The 25,212-nt window shown below is 44.4% G+C and overlaps 2 protein-coding genes across 18 annotated transcripts in view; one reads left to right on the top strand and one right to left on the bottom strand.

Moving 5' to 3' along the window:
* LOC110520152 (copine-2) overlaps positions 1-21,989 on the top strand; it is a 39,513-nt gene extending 17,524 nt beyond the window's left edge. For 2 of the 4 annotated variants that reach the window (XM_021597260.3, XM_036974738.2), the window contains exons 14-16: positions 141-274; positions 20,790-21,026; positions 21,486-21,989. In XM_021597260.3, the coding sequence (XP_021452935.1) occupies positions 141-274; positions 20,790-21,026; positions 21,486-21,593 (479 nt within the window). In that variant the 3' untranslated portion in view covers positions 21,594-21,989. Of the gene's footprint in view, positions 1-140; positions 275-513; positions 795-1,346; positions 1,631-20,789; positions 21,027-21,485 lie in introns of those variants that run through there. The other 2 variants (XR_016491470.1, XR_005050752.2) reach the window with 2 other exon arrangements.
* Positions 21,990-22,304: 315 nt separating this feature from the next.
* The window catches only part of LOC110520156 (PSME3-interacting protein), a 12,166-nt gene continuing 9,258 nt past the window's right edge, over positions 22,305-25,212 (bottom strand). For 5 of the 14 annotated variants that reach the window (XR_016491607.1, XR_016491599.1, XR_016491629.1 and 2 more), the window contains 3 exons: positions 23,332-23,405; positions 23,039-23,189; positions 22,305-22,730 (listed from right to left, as the gene is read on the bottom strand). Coding sequence is in view for 6 of the 14 variants with exons in the window: in XM_090219254.1 (XP_090075380.1) it covers positions 22,726-22,730; positions 23,039-23,194; positions 23,332-23,405 (235 nt within the window). In the remaining 8 variants the exon portion in view is untranslated. Of the gene's footprint in view, positions 22,731-23,038; positions 23,195-23,331; positions 23,406-25,212 lie in introns of all 14 variants that reach the window. The other 9 variants (XR_016491625.1, XM_090219280.1, XM_090219316.1 and 6 more) reach the window with 3 other exon arrangements.

Here is a 25,212-nt window from a genome sequence, read left to right as displayed (position 1 = left end):
AGGGTTTGTTTCTTGCTTTATCCATGGAGTGGGTGTTATTTCTCATTTATTTGAGAACTACCATACTTAGCCCTCTGTCTGCTGGTGAGGGTGCTGGTTTGTGCTGGTTTCCATGTGTGATTCCTGTTTCCTATGGTCAGGCGTGGAGGGGATTGCCCAGGCCTACTCTGTCTGCCTGCCTCACATCCGTTTCTACGGCCCCACCAACTTCTCCCCCATCATCACCCATGTGGCCCGCTTTGCCACCCAGGCCCTTCAACAGGAGACTGCTGCGGTGAGGATTGCTTGTTATCAATATTAGGATTTCTAGTTTCATTCTTTTATTGCTTATCCATTTTCATTTGATTGAATCTGTCATTTTCCTGTTAAAGATGTCCATCCGACTCATGTTATTAGTATGGGTCAACATTACCAGTTCCAAATGATATGTAAATCCCCCCACATGACCAATGCTTATTAACTTTAAAGGAGGGTGCACTTTGTAGTAAACACAAGCTCTGTTCCACTGCCCAGGGCCAGATGTGGTAGCACATGCTGATCATGTGATGATGGTTTGCCAACAGTAACCCAGAGCTCCTGAAGTCACAGAACCTTTAAACATTCACAAGGTTGAAGAGGTATATAGGGTACTAGGGGGTAACTGCCCCCAGCCCCTATAATTCACATTAAGACCACAAGATGTCACCAAATATTTTTTTCAACACTTTCCTTGGCTGCCACTGCTCTTGCTCAACAACCAAAAATCTTCTGTGTCATCACAACTTTTGGAGATATTTCAACAAAACGATTTTTTGGTAAGTTGATACAATTTTCTTACATTTTGAAAAAGTTGTAGATATATTCCAATGAAGTTAGATCTATAATTGTTTTAAATATACAAGTAGGAAAGCCTTAAGATAAATAATCCACTTGTTTAGAGAGACATTTTTTTTCTTCGAAAAGTAGTAATATGTTAGATGAGTGTGTTGGGGGCAACAAGCCCCCCATTTATGGTTATGAATGTGTTTCTACTAGTCATTTAGACAATGACTAGCCTAGTTAGTGCTAGTTTATGCTAACTTTCTAGCTAGAAACTTCCCTAGCAGTAAATGCTAGCCAGCTAGCAAGTTAGCATAAGCTGCTAGAAGTGCTAGCTAGCAACCTTACTGCCAGATAGTTTGACGTAAGATACATAAAAAATCTAACGTAACTTAATTGCAGTTGTCAATGTGTCCACAAGTGACTGATAGCTTTACAGTTAATGTTACTTTATAGCCTTTTGCATTTTATGTCATATAGCTAGATACGTAGCTAGCTATGTTTTTAAGAGAGAGCTTTTCAATTGGCATCTCTCCCCTTGTTTTCAGTCACAGGTGGGGACATGGATTAGGTGTGAGCGGTGCAGGAGATGGACTCATGAGTTGGGCTCCAATTTGACTGGGGATAGCTTGTTTTGTGACCTATGTACAAATTAGAATTGTGCAATGGCAGAGTATAAGAGAGTTGCCTCCAATGTTACGCTGAACTAATTAGTTAAGTTATTATTATGAATTATTCAATTCCAATGTTATTTAATGTCATTAGTTATATTCCATTCCAATATTATATTCTAATTCATATTTTTTGAATGAATTAAAAACAACTAGTGAAACCCTTTTGCTCCTGAATGTCATTTTAAAGACTGCTGGGATTGAACAGGTTACCCAGGTACTTTTTTCAAAAAGCCCCTTTTCTAAAACAACATTTCATGAAATTACAAAAAAAGTGTAAACTGTAGCCATTTATTTCCCTTTATAGTTTATTTGCCTAAGTATGACCTTCATCCACATACCAATTTCTTTCCCAAATGTTGCTTTTTTTGTGTCAGCAATTAGACATTGCTGGTTACTCCCAAGTACCCTACCACTGAGCCATTACATGACGTCTTCTTGTTCCAGGTAGAGGTTTTTATAGAAAGATTCCGTATCCATGGAAACTTACCCTCACCCTTGCTGAAGCAACTCAAAAAACATATTTAACAATATTGGAAATAGCTGGAGTGATGTCTACATCATCAACTCTATACGCAACCTATTCAAACACTTTGTACTCATGCCTGGTTTTACAACAATAGTTCTCTGTATTCTGCCTCTCATGCATAATGAGACATAACAGGCTCTGGCTTATTGGTAAAGTCATAACAGTTACAGAGTAAAGAGTCCATCTCATTGGACAGCCTTCCCTGTACGAATAATTGTTTTCTGTGTCCATCAGACAGGCTTGTTTCCCTCAGAGCTGCTCAGCATGCTGTAATTAGAAAATAATGAGTCCCCTTACTGCTGTTCACACGGGCCTATCAGCAAGCTGTGTGTTTTCTCTGTGTGTGTGTGTGTGTGTGTGTGTGTGTGTGTGTGTGTGTGTGTGTGTGTGTGTGTGTGTGTGTGTGTGTGTGTGTGTGTGTGTGTGTGTGTGTGTGTGCGTGCGTGCGTGTGTGCGTGCATTTTGGACTCAGGGTATGTAAGACTGGGAGTTGGATCCAGCACTAACAGATCCTAATTGCTGTGTGGAAAAACCTCAAAACTCTGATTCTGGTTGTCAGTTCAAAGTCAGCAGAGGCTTTTTGAAAATCGCTCTTATTACCAGCCCAGAGGAGAAGAGAGCAGCTATTAAAACCCCCCTTTCAATTCTAGTTATTTATAGAAGGTGATTCAGTGAACAAATGTTCCCTCTTTTCCTTTTGTTGTTCATGGGTTTTAATGACTAATGAGGCGAAGGCCCAGAGTTCTGCTCCATTCTGTTGCCGTCTGTCTGTCTCTGCTACAGGAGAGGTTCTGACTCTAGACAGAGATGTGACAGTGGCCACGTTCGAGGAGATCACTTTTGTTAAGTCGGGTACCATCGTTGTTCACCGTCTTTCAAAGTGTGTCGCATTATGGGGATAGAAATGGTGCGACTTGTGCCTGCATTTGATCAAAAATCATGTGATCAAAAATCAGGTGATCAAAGGTCATAAAGTTTCGGCTGCAGTCGTCTGCGCATTTCTACAGTTGCTCTTCACCAATTCATCCTGGAGCATCACCTGCATTATGGGAGGCTCTATTGTCAACCAATCATTAGGGTGTTTTTGTTTGACACACACGAACGTGACACTCATATTCATGAGTGTGTGAAATGGGGATTGGAGACATGTTTATTTCAACATTTTAAAGAGCAACTTTTATAAACAATGGCAACGCTGGCATGTTGCACCGAGCCTTGCTGTTGGAAAACCACCTCGGCTTTTATCTACAGTCGGTTGCTTTCTCCTTACCACTCAAACAAGCCCAGTGACTCTTACATTTTGTCATTTAACAGATGCTCTGGATTTACAGTAGTAAGTGCATAAATGTTACTACTTTTCCCCCTTGGGAATCAAACCCACAATCCTGACATTACAAGTGCCATGCTCTACCAACTGAGACACAAGAGACTCTAACAGACTAGAATGAGACTGTTAAAGAGTATTTTCCTCCAGGGAAGGAAGACTGACCAGGACATAATGTGCAAAGTTAAGGATATACAGTAGCTAACATTCTTATACCTAAAAATAGTGAAAATACAGCCCAGACCCCTCATTGGACCTTCTGTTTCCTGGCTTCACATTCAGATGTACACAGCATGTGGGTTTGACAAGTAATAGCTTGTTATTATGAAGCATTCTTCAGAGGCTCCTGGGAGCTTTATGTCCCTAATTGCACCCTGTCACCCCAGAGAAATAGGAGAGAAATAGAGAAAGACCAAGGAGAATTTTACTGCAATTTGCTGGTATATTAACTGTAAAAACAAGATGAATTAGCTATTGTGTTCACTTCACAAGGTTTTAGAAATGGAAGAGATAAATACCTTGGTGTGTGCATGTGTGCACTCGCAAATCACCTGCTAGGCACTGTAAATGTCTGTCCCTGTCCCTGCCTTTGATAATGATTTTGGCTGTGTGTGAGTGTGTGCAAAACGTCTGCGCTTCAGCGTGGTAGCTGTGTCTGTCTCGGTCTCTTAGATAATGATTCACTAATGAGCGTGCCTGTAAGTACATTAAAGGAGCAGACTTCACAGTGTCCACAGGAGCGGGGGCTTCTATCAAACATAGGCCAGCTCTGGTGGCCCTTCTGACGGGAAGCAGGCAGGAGCAAGGGGGCGCAACAGCAAGTATATCTGTGGGACTGTGTTTGTGTGGGAGGAAACTACTGACAAGACTACAGAGATGACTAGAGAGCAGTCAGTACAGACAATAGCCAAGCCGTGTGTGTTTCTGTGTTTGTGAACTTGTCAAGGTATATCTGTCTGTGTGTATTTGAGTAAAATCATGTATATTTGTGCACAGTGTTGGGTTTGTTACCTTCTAATGTAATCCATTACAGTTAGAGTTACTTGTCCAAATTGTTTATCAATAATGTAACTTTTGGATTACCCGAACTCAGTAACATAATCTGATTACTTTCAGTTACTGTTAGATTGCTTTCCCATTCAGAGGCATTAAACGAAGACAAAAATGAATATTACCAATTGAACAACATCTATTGCAAGATAAAGCAATGACAGTTTACATAGTGTGAGCTCCAAAATATTGGGACAGCGATCATTTTCTGTTGTTGTTTTGGCTCTGTACTCTAGCACTTTGGATTTGAAGTGATACAATGACTATGTAGCCGAAACATCAGCTGCTAAACTGGACCTTGATAAGCTCAGGTGTGTTTCATGCCTGGATGAAAAGCCAGCACACCCAGTAGCTCTCCACATTTATGCTGACCTTTTGTATGTAGGCTACATAGAGACCACACCAATTATTGGTCATGGAAATGTGGTTGTCATGGAGAAGTCATGAAATTCCATCTGTCAAAATGTGTTAACCCTTTATTTAGTGAATAACCAGAGGTCTCTATAGAATACTCTATTCTGGTATTTCTAGCATTCTAATGGACCTACTTGAAAAAAGACATTGTCATGGCAATTCAAGCACTGGGTAGCATCCACATTGATGTAGAAGTGTTTACAAACATATTCTATTCTTATTTACAATAAAAGTTACTCCAAAATGACACCATTCATTTCTGTTGGGCTGATAAATGATAAACACAAACAAAACAAACAGAAAGTGCACCCAACAAGTTTGTACTGTCTTAATGTAGTCATTGCGATGCTATGAAAATGGGACCAAATACTTAACCTTTTACTACTTTAATACACATAAGTGAATTTGTCCCAATACTTTTGTATTGTACAAAACGTGCAGTAATTTCTAAATGGTTCACCCGATATGGATGAAAATACCCTCAAATTAAAGCTGACAGTACAGAGCCAAAACAACAACAAAATATGTCACTGTCAAAATACTTTTGGAGCTCACTGTAGCTGGCCGTAAACAAATTTAGCATTTTACTTTAGGGATTATGTAGGCTTCTAACACATTGCTTCCTACTTCATAATAAAGACATAATAAAAACATAATAAAATTATTAGGCTATATATTTACATTAAAAACCAAAGTATGTCAGATTTCCAGTCATTCCAATGAATTAAATACTCCTTGATCTTCAAGAATAGGACTTGGAAATAAACGTCCCTTTTTCAGGACCCTGTCTTTCAAAGATAATTCGTAAAAATCCAAATAACTTCACAGATCTTCATTGTAAAGGGTTAACACTGTTTCCCATGCTTGTTCAATGAACCATTAACAATTAATGAACATGCACCTGTGGATCGGTTGTTAAGACACTAACAGCTTACTGTCACGCCCTGGCCATAGAGAGGCTTTTTATTCTCTATTTTGGTTAGGCCAGGGTGTGACTAGGGTGGGCATTCTATGTCCTTTTTTCTATGTTTTGTATTTCTATGTCTTGGCCTGGTATGGTTCTCAATTAGGGACAGCTGTCTATCGTTGTCTCTGATTGAGAACCATACTTAGGTACCCTTTTCCCCCACCTGTTTTGTGGGAAGTTAACTTTGACTTTGTTCAGGGCACTTAGCCCAAAGCTTCACGGTTTGGTTTTGTCCTTTGTTTTGTTGGCGTCATTTTTAATAAAAATAAAATGTACGCTTACCATGCTGCACCTTGGTCCAGTCCTTCAGCCAGCCGTGACACTTACAGACGGTAGGCAACTAAGGTCACAGTTATGAAAACTTAGGACACTAAAGAGGCCTTTCTACTGACTCTGAAAAACACCAAAAAGAAAGATGGGGGTCCCTGCTCAGACCCAGGGTCCCTGCTCATCTGCGTGAACGTGCCTTAGGCATGCTGCAAGGAGGCATGAGGACTGCAGATGTGGCCAGGGCAATAAATTGCAATGTCCGTACTGTGAGACGCCTAAGACAGCACTACAGGGAGACAGGATAGACAGCTGATCATCCTCGCAGTGGCAGACCACGTGTAACAACACCTGCACATGATCGGTACATCCAAACATCACACCTGCGGGACAGCTACAGGATGACAATAACAACTGCCAGAGTTACAACAATCCATCCATCAGTGATCAGACTGTCCGCAATAGGCTGAGAGAGGCTGAACTGAGGGCTTGGACAGGACTGGCAAAAAGTGCTCTTCACTGACGAGTCGCGGTTTTGTCTCACCAGGGGTGATGGTCGGATTCTTGTTTATCATCGAAGGAATGAGTGTTATACCGAGACCTGTACTCTGGAGCGGGATCGATTTGGAGGTGGAGGGTCCGTCATGGTCTGCGGTGGTGTGTCACAGCATCGTCAGACTGAGCTTGTTGTCATTGCAGGCAATCTCAACGCTGTGCGTTATAGGGAAGACATCCTCCTCCCTCATGTGGTACCCTTCCTGCAAGCTCGTCCTGACATGACCCTCCAGCATGACAATGCCACCAGCCATACTGCTCATTCTATGCGTGATTTCCTGCAAGACAGGAATGTCAGTGTTCTGCCATATCCAGCAAAGAGCCTGGATCTCAATCCTATTGAGCACGTCTGGGACCTGTTAGATCAGAGGTTGAGGGCTTGGGCCATTCCCCCCAGAAATGTCCGGAAACTTGCAGGTGCCTTGGTGGAAGAGTGTGGTAACATCTCACAGCAAGAACTGGCAAATCTGGTGCAGTCCATGAGGAGGAGATGCAATACAGTACTTAATGCAGCTGGTGGCCACACCAGATACTGACTGTTACTTTTGATTTTGACCGCCCCTTTGTTCAGGGACACATTATTTAGTACTTTGAGCACTACCGATAAGTGCTATTTGCACAGTGGTGGAAAAAGTACCCAATTGTCATACTTGTCATACGATATATACCTTAATCGTCAGCCAGTAAAATACTACTTGAGTAAAAGTCTAAAAGTATTTGGTTTTAAATATACTTAAGTATCAAATGTAAATGTAATTGCTCAAATATACTTAAGTATTAAAAGTCAGAGTACTTTTGGTTGTCATGAAAAATGTATGAACTAAAAAGTACAATATTTTCTTTAGGAATGTGATGAAGTAAAAGTAAAAGTGGTCAAAAATATAAATAGTAAAATAAAGTACAGATACCTCCAAAAACTAGTACTTTAAAGTATTTTTACTTAAGTACTAAAAGTAAAAGACGCAAAAACTAACCTTAAGAACGGGAAGAATAGAAATAGCGCACATAGAATAGATCTGCCGCTTCTTAGACTTGCTTTCAATGAGAATGATAGATAACTCACATTTCTATGTGAATTTGGTCAGTCACCAAAAAATGTATGTATTGCAGCTTTAACATTCATTCTGAAATAACTTCATATTTAAGTTAGTCAGATATTAGTTTAGAAAAACTTGAGATTGGAGCTGGGAGCTAACTAGCTAGCTAGCTGCTTCTCAAATTTAGATCATAGTTAATTTGACCCAGAAAATGTGCCAAACTATTTTTCAATGTTTCTCAATTCATTTGATCATGCTTTGTGATACACCTGGTTTTATGGTGTTTTAGTCCACACCACATTGCCTCATCACCTACAATAGATCCTGATGAACAACATGGGGGGAAACAATTGGCCATTTTTGTCCTACCAGATCTGCATTGAGACGGTTCCAGCTAGTGAATCCCTCTGTCCTTCGACTGTTGTTGGGTGTAGTTGTCCGGTTTATCAGGTCCCAGGCTCCCATGACTGTTATGATTATTTATTTACATGTTAATTACAATTAGCTTCTTGCTTTAGCGCCATCGGTACCTGATAGAGCAGATTTAGTCTCACATGAGGTAAGCTGTCTGGCGCCAGCAGTGGGGATTTTAGCATGTAAATCTTGGGGGGGAACCTCAACCGATTTTTTTAGATGCATGCCAGCAAAGCCACTACACTACACAACACTAAACAATACATTAATTGCACTATAACAGTGACAAACGGTGCCCACAAACTGTTAGGGTCTACACAAAGCTGTTCTGACAGCAGAGCTTTCCTTCAGCACCATGGAGAAAATCCTTATCACTGCTACACCTGGTTATCAACGGAGCCTCATTTGCAGCAAAAAAAGTTAATTCAGCCTCATTTACTGAGAGAGAGAGAGAGAGAGAGAGAGAGAGTGGTTAGCTTACCATTTGGAGTATTTTATTAGGCCTATGTGGTCTAAAAGACAAAACAACCCTCGCAATATAATCTGGAATTCTATGGGTCAATAACTGGACTTTCACTGGGAAACATGGTTACGGACCCAACAACATTATAGTGTCCCCTTGTTGTGGAGAAAAGCAATGAGCTAATTATAATACACAAAGTAAGCAAAACAAAGAAATGCATCATTCCAACATTGTCTAAAATTATTAATAAGTTACTAATGAGATATACTGTACCTATATAAGCAATATAACAATTGAGATGTACAAACTATAGTATAATGGAATGGTGAGTGGATAAGAGGCAAGCCGTAATTTTGAATTAAGACATGAACTAGCAAGCTTTTGTTCAGCACTTTTGAAATGGACAGCGACATAATACAGAACATGGGCCGTTGTTACAGTATTCTCCCTGTACAGTTATGGCCAAAGCTTTTGAGAATGACACAAATATTAATTTCCACAAAGTTTGCTGCTTCAGTGTCTTTAGATATTTTTGCCAGATGTTACTATGGAACACTGAAGTATAATTACAAGCATTTCATAAATGTCAAAGGCTTCTATTGACAATTACATGAAGATGCAGAGTCAATATTTGCAGTGTTGACCCTTCTTTTTCAAGACCTCTGGAATCCGCCCTGGCATGCTGTCAATTAACTTATGGGCCACATCCTGACTGATGGCAGCCCATTCTTACATAATCAATGCTTGGAGTTTGTTAGAATTTGTGGGTTTATATTTGTCCACCCGCCTCCTGAGGATTGACCACAAGTTCTCAATGGGATTAAGGTCTGGGGAGTTTCCTGGCCATGGACCCAAAATATCTATGTTTTGTTCCACTTAGTTATCACTTTTGCCTTATGGCAAGGTGCTCCATCATGCTGGAAAGACATAATTCGTCACCAAACTGTTCCTTGATGGTTGGGAGAAGTTGCTCTCGGAGGATGTGTTGGTACCATTCTTTATTCATGGCTGTGTTCTTAGGCAAAATTGTGAGTGAGCCCACTCCTTTGGCTGAGAAGCAACCCCACACATGAATGGCCTCAGGATGCTTTACTGTTGGCATGACACAGGACTGATGGTAGCGCTCACCTTGTCTTCTCCGGACAAGCTTTTTTCCGGATGCCCCAAACAATCGGAAAGGGGATTCATCAGAGAAAATTACTTTACCCCAGTCCTCAGCAATCCAATCCCTGTACCTTTTGCAGAATATCAGTCTGTCCCTGATGTTTTTCCTGGAGAGAAGTTGCTTCTTTGCTGCCCTTCTTTACACCAGGCCATCCTCAAAGTCTTTGCCTCACTGTGCGTGCAGATGCACTCACACCTGCCTGCGACCATTCCTGAGCAAGCTCTGTACTGGTGGTGCCCCGATCCCGCAGCTGAATCAACTTTAGGAGACAGTCCTAGCGCTTGCTGGACTTTCTTGGGTGCCCTGAAGCCTTCTTCACAACAATTTAACCGCTCTCCTTGATGTTCTTGATGATACGATAAATGGTTGATTTAGGTGCAATCTTACTGGCAGCATTATCCTTGCCTGTGAAGCCCTTTTTGTGCAAAGCAATGAAGATCGCACGTGTTTCCTTGCAGGTAACCATGGTTGACAGAGGAAGAACAATGATTCCAAGCACCACACTCTTTTTGAAGCTTCCAGTCTGTTATTCAAACTCAATCAGCATGACAGAGTGATCTCCAGCCTTGTCCTCGTCAACACTCACACCTGTGTTTACGAGAGAATCACTGACATGTCAGCGGTTCCTTTGTGGCAGGGCTGAAATGCAGTGGAAATGTTTTTGGGGGATTCAGTTCATTTGAATGGCAAAGAGGGACTTTGCAATTAATTGCAATTCATCTGATCACTCTTCATAACATTCTGGAGTATATGCAAATTGTCATCATACAAACTAAGGCAGCAGACTTTGTGAAAATTAAAATTTGTGTCATTCTCAAAACTTTTGGCCATGACTGTACACCAAGTCAGAAACGTAGGATAAATAACGGGGCCGTATAAGCAGACAATGAAAACTTTTACAATATTCTATGATTATATTTCTCTAAAACTGGCTATAGGCTACATGTTCTGAGGGGGAGAGAGACCAAATGAGTCACATGGGCTACTTACAGCTCCAATAAGTCAGTTCGTCAAATTTCTGCCCTGCTAGAGCTGCCCCAGTCAACTGTAGGTGCTGTTATTGTGAAGTGGAAACGTGTAAGAGCAACAACGGCTCAGCCGCGAAGTGGTAAGCCACTCAAGCTCACAGAACGGGACCACTGAGTGCTGAAGCGCCTAGTGCGTAAAAATTGTCTATCCTTGGTTGCAACACTCACTACCGAGTTCCAAACTGCAACGTCAGCACAACTGTTTGTGAGGAGCTTCATGAAATTGGTTTCCATGGCCAAGCAGCCACACACAAGCCTAAGATCACCATGTACAACACCAAGCATCAGCTGGAGTGGTGTAAAGCTCACCATCATTGGACTCTGGAGCAGTGGAAACGCGTTATCTGGAGGGATGAATCACGCTTCACCATCTGGCAGTCCTACAGACAAATCTGGGTTTGACGGATGCCAGGAGAACACTACCTGCCCCAATGCATGGTCTGGAATAATGGTCTGGGGCTGTTTTTCATCGTTTGGGCTAGGCCCCTTAGTTCCAGTGAAGGGAAACATTAACACTACAGCATGCAATGACATTCTAGACTATTCTGTGCTTCCAACTTTGGGGAAATAGTTTGGGGAATGCCCTTTCCTGTTTCAGCGTGACAATACCCCTGTGCACAAAGCGAGGTCCATACAGACATGGTTTGTCGAGATCAGTGTGCCTAATCGCCCAACATCAGTGCCCAACCTCACTAGTGCTCTTGTGGCTGAATGGAAGCAAGTCCCCACAGAAATGGTCCAACATCTAGTGGATAGCCTTCCCAGAAGAGTGGATGCTGTTATAGCAGCAAAGAGGGGACCAACTCCATATTTAATCCCATGATTTTGGAATGAGATGTTCAACGAGCAGGTGTCCACATACTTGTGGTCATGTAGTGTAGTGTATTTTTAGACTCCTCGTTGTTGTGCTTCGCTCACTCGAACAGAAAGGTGGTGCAGTGGTCCTTCTTGTGGGCAAACTTTGACATCAAACTGTGTCATCAAAATCTGGCATTCTCTGGATTTATGGTGATTTCAAGACAACTGGGAACAGGTTGAATCATGATGTCAGGGATCCTCAGGTCGGAAAGTCGGAGCTCTAGAAGAGACCCGAGTTCCTGACTTGGAATTCCGAGTTGGATGACCATTCAAAACGTATTTTCCCAGTTGTCTTGAACGCACTAAAGTCGGAAATGTCTAATTTCCGAGTTTCCAGTTGTTTTGAACTCAGCATGTGTCATGCTGGATTAACAGCATAGCCACTGTATTCAACCTTTTCTGGCCCATGGTGTTGCGTGAGGATGTTTATCCATTTAAGCTTGGAAAAGTGACCCTTTCACAGAGACGTTTTAAATCCTTAAACCCAGACTTGGATTCCCGACTTGTTGTATAATGTTTATGTCCAATAGCCAATGAGCACCGATACGTTTTATCTATAGTTTCTCTTCATATGACAAGGACTGAAAAGGATTTGCCAGTAGATTGTCAACATGATTCATGGTGATGACTGCTTGTCTAGCTAGCTAGCTAAGATTTTGAAAGTATGATGTTGACATTATCAGTCCAATCAAATCTATGGTAGATATAGAATGATTTGATGTCATTTTATCTGTGGCCAATGACCTTGAGCCTTCTTGGATGGGCGCTTCTAATGTAAATCTGTGGCTGCACCCAAGGAGGCTTGAACTGCCTAGCTCTACTTGAAGAGTCTGTGGCGACGTAGTGTCCCCATGAGTGACAGAACACTGAGACAATCACAGCGCAACTAGAGAAAATTACCAACGTCTAAGCGCTGTGCTTTTGCTGGGTGCCCCTCCACTACTGAAAGCACTGTTCTAGGCTGAAACAGCTGCATTTTACTCAAGAGACCATGTATGCAGCTTTATTAACTCAAGGATGATAAAAATAGTTTTACATTGTTTGAAAACTGGTATGTAACACAAATGAATACCAAAATAAAATGCAAAATAGGCCAATTATTAAAAAATAAATAAATGCTAAACAGGTAGGGCTCGAAACCTGAATGACAGGTCACCACTGGGCAGGAGAGACTCATTTGGAGGAGGGGACTAAAGAATACCCAGAAGTTCTGACTGAATGCACATTTGAGCGCCCCAGGACTGTCCATTTACTTTGTATAGCAATCCAAGCAATGTTTGCATTGCCTATTCGTCCATGGAGCTGCCAGTGACTGAGGGACAGTATTAAGTAACTGAACGGCTTGTTTTGAACAATATATTTTTTTTACAGGAAAATGTACACTTTTACTGCACTTTTATGAGCATTTAAAACATAATCCATGAATTATATAATCTATACATATTTTGATTTTTTTAAATACAAAAAATACCAAAAATTGGGAACAATCACAAGTGGGGTACCACCCCTAACGCCCTAACGGGTGGGGTACCACTCCTAACGCCCTAACTAGTGGGGTACCACTCCTAACGCCCTAACGGGTGGGGTACCACCCCTAACGCCCTAACGGGTGGGGTACCACTCCTAACGCCCTAACGGGTGGGGTACCACTCCTAACGCCCTAACGGGTGGGGTACCACCCCTAACGCCCTAACGGGTGGGGTACCACCCCTAACGCCCTAACGGGTGGGGTACCACCCCTAACGCCCTAACGGGTGGGGTACCACCCCTTACGCCCTAACGGGTGGGGTACCAACGCCCTAACGGGTGGGGTACCACCCCTAACGCCCTAACGGGTGGGGTACCACCCCTAACACCCTAACGGGTGGGGTACCACTCCTAACGCCCTAACGGGTGGGGTACCACCCCTAACGCCCTAACGGGTGGGGTACCACCCCTAACGCCCTAACGGGTGGGGTACCACTCCTAACGCCCTAACGGGTGGGGTACCACTCCTAACGCCCTAACGGGTGGGGTACCACCCCTAACGCCCTAACGGGTGGGGTACCACCCCTAACGCCCTAACGGGTGGGGTACCACCCCTAACGCCCTAACGGGTGGGGTACCACCCCTTACGCCCTAACGGGTGGGGTACCAACGCCCTAACGGGTGGGGTACCACCCCTAACGCCCTAACGGGTGGGGTACCACCCCTAACACCCTAACGGGTGGGGTACCACTCCTAACGCCCTAACGGGTGGGGTACCACCCCTAACGCCCTAACGGGTGGGGTACCACCCCTAACGCCCTAACGGGTGGGGTACCACCCCTAACGCCCTAACGGGTGGGGTACCACTCCTAACGCCCTAACGGGTGGGGTACCACCCCTAACGCCCTAACGGGTGGGGTACCACTCCTAACGCCCTAACGGGTGGGGTACCACCCCTAACGCCCTAACGGGTGGGGTACCACTCCTAACGCCCTAACGGGTGGGGTACCACCCCTAACGCCCTAACGGGTGGGGTACCACCCCTAACGCCCTAACGGGTGGGGTACCACCCCTAACGCCCTAACGGGTGGGGTACCACTCCTAACGCCCTAACGGGTGGGGTACCACTCCTAACGCCCTAACGGGTGGGGTACCACCCCTAACGCCCTAACGGGTGGGGTACCACTCCTAACGCCCTAACGGGTGGGGTACCACCCCTAACGCCCTAACGGGTGGGGTACCACCCCAAACGCCCTAACGGGTGGGGTACCACCCCTAACGCCCTAACGGGTGGGGTACCACCCCTAACGCCCTAACGGGTGGGGTACCACCCCTAACGCCCTAACGGGTGGGGTACCACCCCTAACGCCCTAACGGGTGGGGTACCACTCCTAACGCCCTAACGGGTGGGGTACCACCCCTAACGCCCTAACGGGTGGGGTACCACTCCTAACGCCCTAACGGGTGGGGTACCACTCCTAACGCCCTAACGGGTGGGGTACCACCCCTAACGCCCTAACGGGTGGGGAACCACTCCTAACGCCCTAACGGGTGGGGTACCACCCCTAACGCCCTAACGGGTGGGGTACCACTCCTAACGCCCTAACGGGTGGGGTACCACCCCTAACGCCCTAACGGGTGGGGTACCACTCCTAACGCCCTAACGGGTGGGGAACCACTCCTAACGCCCTAACGGGTGGGGTACCACCCCTAACGCCCTAACGGGTGGGGTACCACTCCTAACGCCCTAACGGGTGGGGTACCACCCCTAACGCCCTAACGGGTGGGGTACCACTCCTAACGCCCTAACGGGTGGGGTACCACCCCTAACGCCCTAACGGGTGGGGTACCACCCCTAACGCCCTAACGGGTGGGGTACCACTCCTAACGCCCTAACGGGTGGGGTACCACCCCTAACGCCCTAACGGGTGGGGTACCACTCCTAACGCCCTAACGGGTGGGGTACCACTCCTAACGCCCTAACGGGTGGGGTACCACCCCTAACGCCCTAACGGGTGGGGTACCACTCCTAACGCCCTAACGGGTGGGGTACCACTCCTAACGCCCTAACGGGTGGGGTACCACCCCTAACGCCCTAACGGGTGGGGTACCACTCCTAACGCCCTAACGGGTGGGGTACCACTCCTAACGCCCTAACGGGTGGGGTACCACCCCTAACGCCCTAACGGGTGGGGTACCACTCCTAACGCCCTAACGGGTGGGGTACCACTCCTAACGCCCTAACGGGTGGGGTACCACTCCTAACGCCCTAACGGGTGGGGTACCACTCCTAACGCCCTAACGGGTGGGGTACCACTCCTAACGCCCTAACGGGTGGGGTACCACTCCTAACGCCCTAACGGGTGGGGTACCACTCCTAACGCCCTAACGGGTGGGGTACCACTCCTAACGCCCTAACGATTTAGGCCTTTGAATTATTTTTTAAATCAGCATGAAATAGATTGAGCAATAAAAGCTCTACTCATGGGTCTTCTTAAATTAAACTTGTTTTTGACAGTATGTGTGGAGCACAATACCACAGAGGAGTTTACAAGGGAGGAACTCCCTCAAACTGTTATTCCATTGTCTGGCATCAGCACACAGCTGTTGCAAGAGCGCATTTTTCACTGGCTGCCCAAAATCTAATTAAAGTTTATTGGTCGCGTACACAAATTTGCAGATGTTATCGCAGGTTCAGTGAAATACTTGTGTTTCTAGCTCCAACAGTTCATTTTTACCTAGCAATACAAATAAATACACACATAATACAAAATGTTAAAAGAAAGATATTAAGAAATATCAGAAGAAGCAATATCAGACTTGAGTTTAAAAGTATTCCGAAAGTATCTGTAATCTGATTGCAATATTTTAGTTTATAACATAATGGATTACATCAAATCAAATCAAATGTATTTGTCACATCCACATGGTTAGCAGATGTTAATGCGAGTGTAGCGAAATGCTTGTGCTTCTAGTTCCGACCATGCAGTAATATCTAACAAGTAATATAACCTAACAATTTCACAACAACTACCTTATACACACAAGTGTAAAGGAATGAATATGAATATGTACATAAAAATATATGAATGCGTGATGGCAAGGCAAGATACAGTAGATAGTATAGAGTACAATATATACATATGAGAAGAGTAATGTAGGGTACGAAAACATTATATAAAGTGGCATTGTTAAAAGTGGCTAGTGATACATTACATCAAGATGGCAAGATGCAGTAGATGGTTTAGCATACAGTATATACATATGAGATTATGCAATGTAGGGTATATAAGCATTATATAAAGTGGCTAGAGATAAATTGATTACATCAATTTTTCCATTATTAAAGTGGCTAGAGTTGAGTCAGTATGTCGGCAGCAGCCACTCAATGTTAGGGATGGCTGTTTAACAGTCTGATGGCCTTGAGATAGAAGCTGTTTTTCAGTCTCTCAGTCCCAGCTTTGATGCACCTGTACTGACCTCGCCTTCTGGATGATAGCAGGGTGAACAGGCAGTGGCTCGGGTGGTTGTTGTCCTTGATGATCTTTTTGGCCTTCCTGTGACATCGGGTGGTGTAGGTGTCCGGGAGGGCAGGTAGTTTGCACCCGGTGATGCGTTGTGCAGAACTCACTATCCTCTGGAGAGCCTTCCGGTAATGGGCGGAGCAGCTGCTGTACCAGGTGGTGATACAGCCCGACAGGATGCTCTCTCGATTGTGCATCTGTGTTTTTGGTGACAAGCCAAATTTCTTCAGCCTCCTGAGGTTGAAGAGGTGCTGCTGCGCCTTCTTCACCACGCTGTCTGTGTGGGTTGACAATTTCAGTTTGTCCGTGAGGTGTACGCCGAGGAACTTAAAACTTTCCACCCTCTCCACTACTGTCACATCAATGTAGATAGGGGGCTGCTCCCTCTGCTGTTTCCTGAAGTCCACGATCATCTCCTTTGTTTTGTTGACATTGAGTGTAAGGTTATTTTCCTGACACCACACTCCGAGGGCCCTCACCTCCTCCCTGTAGGCCGTCTCGTCGTTGTTGGTAATCAAGCCTACCACTGTAGTGTCGTCTGCAAACTTGGTGATTGAGTTGGAGGCGTGCATTGCCACGCAGCCGTGGGTGAACAGGGAGTACAGGAGAGGGCTGAGAACGCACCCTTGTGGGGACAAAGTGTTGAGGATCAGCGGGGTGGAGATGTTGTTACCTACCCACATCACCTGGGGGCGGCCCGTCAGGAAGTCCAGGACCCAGTTGCACAGGGCGTGGTCGAGACCCAGGGTCTCGAGGTTAATGACGAGTTTGGAGGGTACTATGGTGTTAAATGCTGAGCTGTAATCGATGAACAGCATTCTTACATAGGTATTCCTCTTATCCAGATGGGTTAGGGCAGTGTGCAGTGTGATGGCGATTGCGTCATCTGTGGACCTATTGGGGCGGTAAGCAAATTGGAGTGGGTCTAGGGTGTCAGGTAGGGTGGAGGTGATATGGTCCTTGACTAGTCTCTCAAAGCACTTCAGGATGACGGAAGTGAGTGCTACAGGGCGGTAGTCATTTAGCTCAGTTACCTTAGCTTTCTTGGGAACAGGAACAATGGTGGCCCTCTTGAAGCATGTGGGAACAGCTGACTGGGATAAGGATTGATTGAATATGTCTGTAAACACACCAGTCAGCTGGTCTGCGCATGCTCTGAGGACGCGGCCGGGGATTCCGTCTGGGCCTGCAGCCTTGCGAGGGTTAACACATTTAAATCTTTTACTCTAATATGCTACAATGAAGGATAGCCCGCAGGTTTTGGTAGCGGGCCGTGTCAGTGGCACTGTATTGTCCTCAAAGCGAGCAAACAAGTTGTTTAGTCTGTCTGGGAGCAAGGTATTGTGGTCCGCGACGGGGCTAGATTTTCTTTTGTAGTCCGTGATTGACTGTAGACCCTGCCACATACCTCTCATGTCTGAGCCGTTGAATAGTGACTCTACTTTGTCTCTATACTGACGCGTAGCTTGTTTGATTGCCTTGTGGAGGGAATAGCTACACTGTTTGTATTCGGTCGTGTTTCTGGTCACCTTGTCCTGATTAAAAAAAGTGGTTTGTGCTTTCAGTTTTGCGCGAATGCTGCCATCAATCAATGGTTTCTGGTTGGGGAATGTTTTAATATACGCTGTGGGTACAACATCACCAATGCACTTGCTAATATGCACTTGCTAGTAAACTCGCTCACCGAATCAGCGTATTCGTCAATGTTATTGTTCAACGTTATGCGGAACATATCCCAGTCCACGTGATCGAAGCAATCTTGAAGCATGGAATCCGATTGGTCGGACCAGCGTTGAACAGACCTGAGCGCGGGTGCTTCCTGTTTTAGTTTCTGTCTATAGGCTGGAAGCAACAAAATGGAGTCGTGGTCAGCTTTTCCCGAAGGGATGGAGGGGGAGGGCCTTATATGAGTCGCGGAAGTTAGAATAACAATGATCTAGGGTTTTGCCAGCCCTGGTAGCACAATCAATATGCTGATAGAATTTGGGGAGCCTTGTTTTCAGATTAGCCTTGTTAAAATCCCCAGCTACAATAAATGCAGCCCCAGGATATGTGATTTCCAGTTTACATAGAGTCCAATTACGTTATTTCAAGTCCGTCGATGTGTCTGCTTGGGGGTGAATATACAAGACTGTGATTATGATTGAAGAGTATTCTCTTGGTAGATAATGCGGTCGGCATTTAATTGTGAGGAATTCTAAGTCAGGTGAACAAAAGGACTTGAGTTCCTGTATGTTGTTATGATCACACCACGTCTCGTTAATCATAAGGCATACACCACCGCCCTTCTTCTTACCAGAGAGATGCTTGTTTCTATCGGCGCGATGCGTGAAGAAACCAGGTGGCTGTACCGACTCAGATAGCGTGTCTCGAGTGAGCCATGTTTCCATGAAACAAAGAACGTTACAGTCTCGGCTGTCTCTCTGGAAGGGAACTCTTTCTCGGATTTCATCTACCTTGTCAAGAGACTGGACATTGGCGAGTAGTATGCCCGGGAGCGGTGAGCGATGTGCCCGTCTGCAATCCGTTCCTCCCCAACCCTGTTTGTGCATGTTTAGTGCGATTGAGAGTGAATGTGTGCATTTGCATTTGTGAGCACACATGCATGTGCTTCTGTATGAACTTAGTGTGTGTGTGCTTCTGTGTGTATTTTATGTGTGTGTGTTTGCAATGTGAAAATAAGTCAGCCCCCCTCTTCTTTGCCCAGTGCCCTTGATAAGTGTGAGGATGGTGGGGAGCTGTGACACATTGGCCCGCAGGGCTTGACGTCACAGCATCACATCAACCATGCCAGAAGGCCAGGATAGTTAATCATGATCTACGAATGTGTGTATTCCACACTTTATGTCTCAATGTCTGTATTCCACACTTAAAGCACTTATTACCAAGCGGTAATAGAGCTTTTTTTCACAGAGAGGGACATGTTTGTGTGGTCTGTTACACTGACAAATGAATTTGCATGGCCAGAGATGGACAAAAAAACAGGGTATTTTATTAACATAGGTCTACCCCTCCCATTTGGATGATTACCAGGACTGGAAGGGAGGGTATTTGATGTGTCAGATTGCTATGTTTCCTTTCGAGAACAGAAAGAAGCAGTGGGTTGGAAGAAAGAGAGAGACACCATTTAGGGAGGGGGGGGGGGGGGTAAAATTGTGTTTATTTTAGTCTTTGTTATGCAAGGCATGTTTGAAGTACTCTACATAGATACAAGATCTCTGTGTGAGTATGGAACGTGGGAACTGCTGAGGGTCTGTGTGTCAGTGGCTGTGTTCAGAGAGTCAGTTCGAGACCCTCTCATCCTGTACAAGTGCTGCTCTCTCCGACCCTCATGGTTTGAACCTGGCCATAATAAACCCACAGGACTGAATGAAGCTCAACAGACCATAGCTTTACACTGACTCACACCGTTGACCATCACACACAGACATGATTTTACTGCTTGTGTTCTGCGTACCAGAGTATGATTAAGAAATCTGTGGATTCCTTAAGACCAGTACAGCCTTTGACATTTGTGCATATGGGACTGGGTCTTTCTTGGGCTCCAGTCAGTTAATTCTCCTGGTCATGTGTGAGAACGTTCAGTGTGAATATGCTGCTGTCTGATCTCTAACCAGCCTTACAGCTGGAGGAAGATTTCATCATGATGCAACACTGAGCAAATGTAAATCTCCATTCTACATATGACAATCAGCAAACTGCAGCAGAAAGAACAGGAGACAGGGATTGTGTGACTATATAAATCCTTCTTCCCCCACCCTCCTCTTTTGCAGGAGTGGATTGGAATAGTATCCTTCTTTCTCCTTCTCATCTTCACATGTACAACAATATCTCCGCAATGTAATGCAATCATCACTAATCTGACTGTGCTGTTCTAGGGTGTTTGGAGTTAATGTGCATAAAAAGCAATTAAAGAAATGCGTGTCTACTGAGCACTGTGCAAGTTCACAGTGAGGACACAGCTTGGACATTAGTTGCATTCATTTGAATTTATTCCAGTGACACCTCCGAGGTGTGGTGGTAGACATCATACCTACACAGTAATCCATGTGTCTAAACCGAACAGTTGAATACATTGTGGCTAAACGTAATTTCGGTTTGAACAATTTGTCCAGTTTTTTCTGCTCTGTCCCAACATGATTATATTCCCTTCAAGTCTCCTTCACATCATCCCATAAAGCTTAATCCCCGTTCTCTCTCCCCTTCCACCCCCCCCACTCTCTCTCTTCTTCTCTCTCTTTTTCTTTCTCCCCTGCAGCAATACTTCACTCTGCTGATCATCACAGATGGGGTGATCAGTGACATGGATGAGACCCGCCACGCCATTGTTCAGGCAGCCAAGCTCCCCATGTCAATCATCATTATTGGAGTGGGCAATGCAGACTTTGCTGCCATGGAGTTCCTGGATGGGGACAGCAGCGTGTTACGCTCCTACACAGGAGAGGAAGCAGTCAGAGACATCGTGCAGTTTGTTCCCTTCAGGGACTTCCGAAATGTGAGTATCTCATATGTTTAATACACTTAGGGGAAACAAAAGTGGTGTATAAATGAGTCTTGTTTTTGTTCCCCTGTAGTCTAAAACACATTGTGGTTGACTGTTTAACGTTATGATGTCAACCTGTTGCACTATACTCAGATATAACAACAGGTTGTTGTTGCAGGACATATTAGAGATGACACATCCTGATATGGATTGACTTTGTGAGTGTAAACAGCCTTGGGAGTGGGTGATCTGTAGGCCATGTGACTTCCTCAACAGTAGGAGAGAGCACATCCTAGCTTCAGTCCATCTGCTGAAAATGAGAAAAAATGTCCATACACAGAGTATGGAGAGCCATATCTTACTTCTAAACCATTAACTGGATGAAAGTTGATTCTAATGCATTCTTATTGTAAAAACACTGATATTTAGAGATCTCAATGTGACTTTTACTTTTCTGTCTTGTTCTCACAGGCTCCAAAGGAAACTTTAGCCAAATCAGTATTGGCTGAGCTGCCGCAACAGGTCACACAGTACTTCAAACAGAGGAACCTGTCGCCTAGCAACACAGCATCGGAGTGAAATCCCAAGGCCTTGGTTCATCATCATGCATGTTGCAAACGTCTATTCACTGTTTACAAGAAAAACACAATGAAAAAGTGTTTTAATATGTATTCATCTGATTTTTTAACCTTATCTGAAAGCAAGACTTTGTGGAAGAAAAATACAGTATGTGTCAAAGAATACTACTTTGCAGTCCCCTGAAGAGAACATTTGAAATGCATACTCTACCCTGAATGTAAATTTATACAATGTTCTGTTTTCAAAAGAAAATGTTTATGAAAAGTTTTTCCTGTACCTTTTATGCAGTGAATTGTAATTTGTTGTACTTGTACTGTACCTTGAAGACGTTATTGATTTTATAATGTTCACCATGTATTCGTTACCACTCAGGTCAATAAACATACAGAAATGTCACTGTGCTGTGTGCTTGACTGAAACATAAGGTCGAGGCAACACAATGAATTCATTCTGCTTGAACATTTTAAAAAGTTACAGTTTGAAACAATCCGTACAACCGTATCCTGGATATGCCTGGTTAAATCAACTTTTCACTTTATCCAATTGAGAGGATTTTCTTAAGATGTGTATGCGATACCAACAAGGCTTCCTACAAAGAGCACCCTGAGAAACGTATTCCTACATTCTATTCTTATTGGTTAAGGACTGCACGTGAATGAGTAGAAACGTATTCCTACATTCTATTCTTATTGGTTAAGGACTGCACGTGAATGAGTAGAAACAGAAATCACTTCCATTTTATTCAAACTGTATTTCATTCCATTTATCATTCATTCATTATTCAACTCGTCACACCAAATACACAAAGAAAACGCTTTACTTTCTTCTCCCCAAGCCTCGACCTTCCAATGATCAAACACACATTTCAATGGAGAGAAGTCCATTCAAATCCAGAATTATTTGCACTGACGCATCAAAAATAAACAAAAATAAAAGGAAAAATATTTCCACATACATTGCATCTGAGACTGCCCACAAAGCTCAGGCTTGCTTTCTTGATGTTTTCTAAGGTTTGGTATGAATGTGATGTGGCAGTCCTGTCCTTGATCCCAAGCTGTCAGTCACTGTTCCCTTGGCCAATAGCACAGCTTGCAGCCGCAGGGGGATGTCGTCAGGTTAGGCTGCCAGGGATTTAAACTGTGTGAGATGTCATATTGGGAGGAAGGGAGGGGGTCATATTTGGATGCACAACATCAAAACCACAATGACATTGAAGTTAATTTAAGGGGTTTTAATTATTTAGTGATTATGAAGAAAGTAAATCACAACTAACTATGCAACTTTGGGCTGGAAAACACTTGATAGAAACGCTGCAAAATGACAGAGCAACAGTAACTCATACAGCTGTGAAAGCAATGGGAGTAGAAGTGTTGGCAGACTGTGTGAATGTGTGTGTCTATCTGCAGACTCTCTCTTTATAGGTCAGATGCTCCTGTCCACGCTACCTTCGCTGTCGCTACTGGACTCAGAGTCACTGCTGCCGGAGTAGGCTCCCAGGCCCGGCAGGATGCCCACACACACGGCGGCCGATGGCAGGTGGAGGATGCCTGTCGTCTTTACTGTGGAGGTCTGCTTACCCGCATCTCCGCCCGCCTCCTGCTCTGAGAGCACAACACACTGTCAGTCACACTTACTGACACCAGTGAACACATAATGTGTGAGGCATAGGACTTTGTGTTATTACTGCATTAAGTTGTGACATTATGAGTAGCCGTGATACGAGATGCTTCCAGCCCACCTGTCTGGCCCCCATTCCATGCTGCAGACTCCTCAACCTTCTGTTTCTTGCTATTGTCTGAGGACTGTGAGGAGCTGCAGGAGAGAGAAAGGTAAGACAAGGCACAGAAACCTACTGATCAATTCACTGTTTTCCATAATGAAAGTCATCATGAAACTCCACCACTCCCCCACAATTGTGACCTCCTCTAACACAGGTATTCCCAACCTGGGGTACACGCAATTCTGTCTGGGGTACACAAAAATGTAAAAAGAAAATCTATTTATATTTTCTAACGGGGCTACACATTTGGGTGAGTTTTTTCCCCCCTTCCCCCTCGCCTCATTTCTCTGCCAAAAATAAAAATTAAACCATCCAGTGTTCAGCGAAATATCAATGTCAATTACAGGTGGCCTAGTCAAATAATTAACCGTTACTCTCGTGGGAATTCCACGACCGGCCCGTGTGTAGCCAAACGTAGCTGCTGTTCATTCCGTTTGCTCAAAAAATGTATAAATGGTTAAAAAAAGTAAGGCCCGCGTCCATAGAGACACATAGCAACTCTACTGGGGCGGCAGGTAGCCTAGTGGTTACAGCGTTGGACTTGTAACTGAAAGGTTGCACGATCAAATCCCCGAGCTGACAAGGTAAAAATCTGTCATTCTGCCCCTGAACAAGGCAGTTAACCCACTGTTCCTAGGTCGTCATTGAAAATAAGAATGCGTTCTTAACTGGACTTGCCTAGTTAAATAAAGGTTAAAGAAATATTTAAAAATTAAATACTGGTAGTCCTTTCACTACCAGCAGTACTACACCTGCACCTGTCGACGACACAAGTTGTTCTGCTTCCACGAACACATCCAATGTTAGCATCAGGAATTCTACATTTGTTGTTAGCCCAGCTAGCATGGACACTGACAGATATGAATCTGATGCAGCCGAAGAGCTACTGCCTCCGTACCCAGGAAAGCACCGAACAAAAGACAGGGACGTTGAACCATCGAAGAGGAGAAATACATTGATATGGGGTTCAATTATATTGGGAGTAGTGCCTTTCCTCAGCCACGGTGTGTTATATGTGCAAAAGTACTATCTCACAACTCAATGAAACCTTCACTCTTGCCAATTTTAAAAATAAGACGTTTTTGAGTAGTAAGACATGAATAAAAGCAACAGATACCATTAATAAGAAGGGGCTAGAAGCGTCTTGTATGGTGAGCTACCGAGTGGCTAGGACAGGCAAGCCCCATACTATTGTGGAGGACTTAATTCTTCCTGCTGTCGCAGATATGGCTGGGACAATGTTGGGGGAAAAGGCCAAAAAAAACTATACAGACAATTGCTCCACCGAAAAAAAACGTTTCACGATGCATCAGTGACATGGCAGGAGATGTTTTGAAACAATTACTGTTTTGCATACAAGCCAGTGAATTCTATTCATTACAGCTGGATGAGTCAACAAACGTAACGGGCCTGGCATAGCTCCTGGTATATGTCCTTTACATTTATGGGGGGTATATTAAGTAAAACATCCTCTTCTGCAAACCACTGGAAACCTGGACAACAGGAGAGGATATTTTTTAAGTACTGGACAGCTTTGTGACATCAAATGGACTTTGGTGGTCAAGATGTGTTGGTATCTGTACCGATGGCGCAAAAGCCATGACAGGGAGACATAGTGGAGTGGTAATGCGCGTGCAAGCAGTTGCTCCCGATGCCACTTGGGTACACTGCAGCATCCACCATGAGGCTCTTGCTGCCAAAGGAATGCCTGACAGCTTGAAAGATGTTTTGGACACTACAGTGAAAATGGTTAACTGTTAAAGCGAGGCCACTGAACTCTCTTGTATTTTCTGCACTATGCAATAATATGGGCAGCGACCATGTAACACTTTTACAACA

This window comes from Oncorhynchus mykiss, chromosome 1, assembly GCF_057628025.1.
Source record: "Oncorhynchus mykiss isolate SJ-2025 chromosome 1, ASM5762802v1, whole genome shotgun sequence".
Lineage (NCBI taxonomy): Eukaryota > Metazoa > Chordata > Actinopteri > Salmoniformes > Salmonidae > Oncorhynchus > Oncorhynchus mykiss.
The sequence above is the reverse complement of the archived record's forward strand: the minus strand, read 5'-3'. Positions and strand labels throughout refer to the sequence as shown.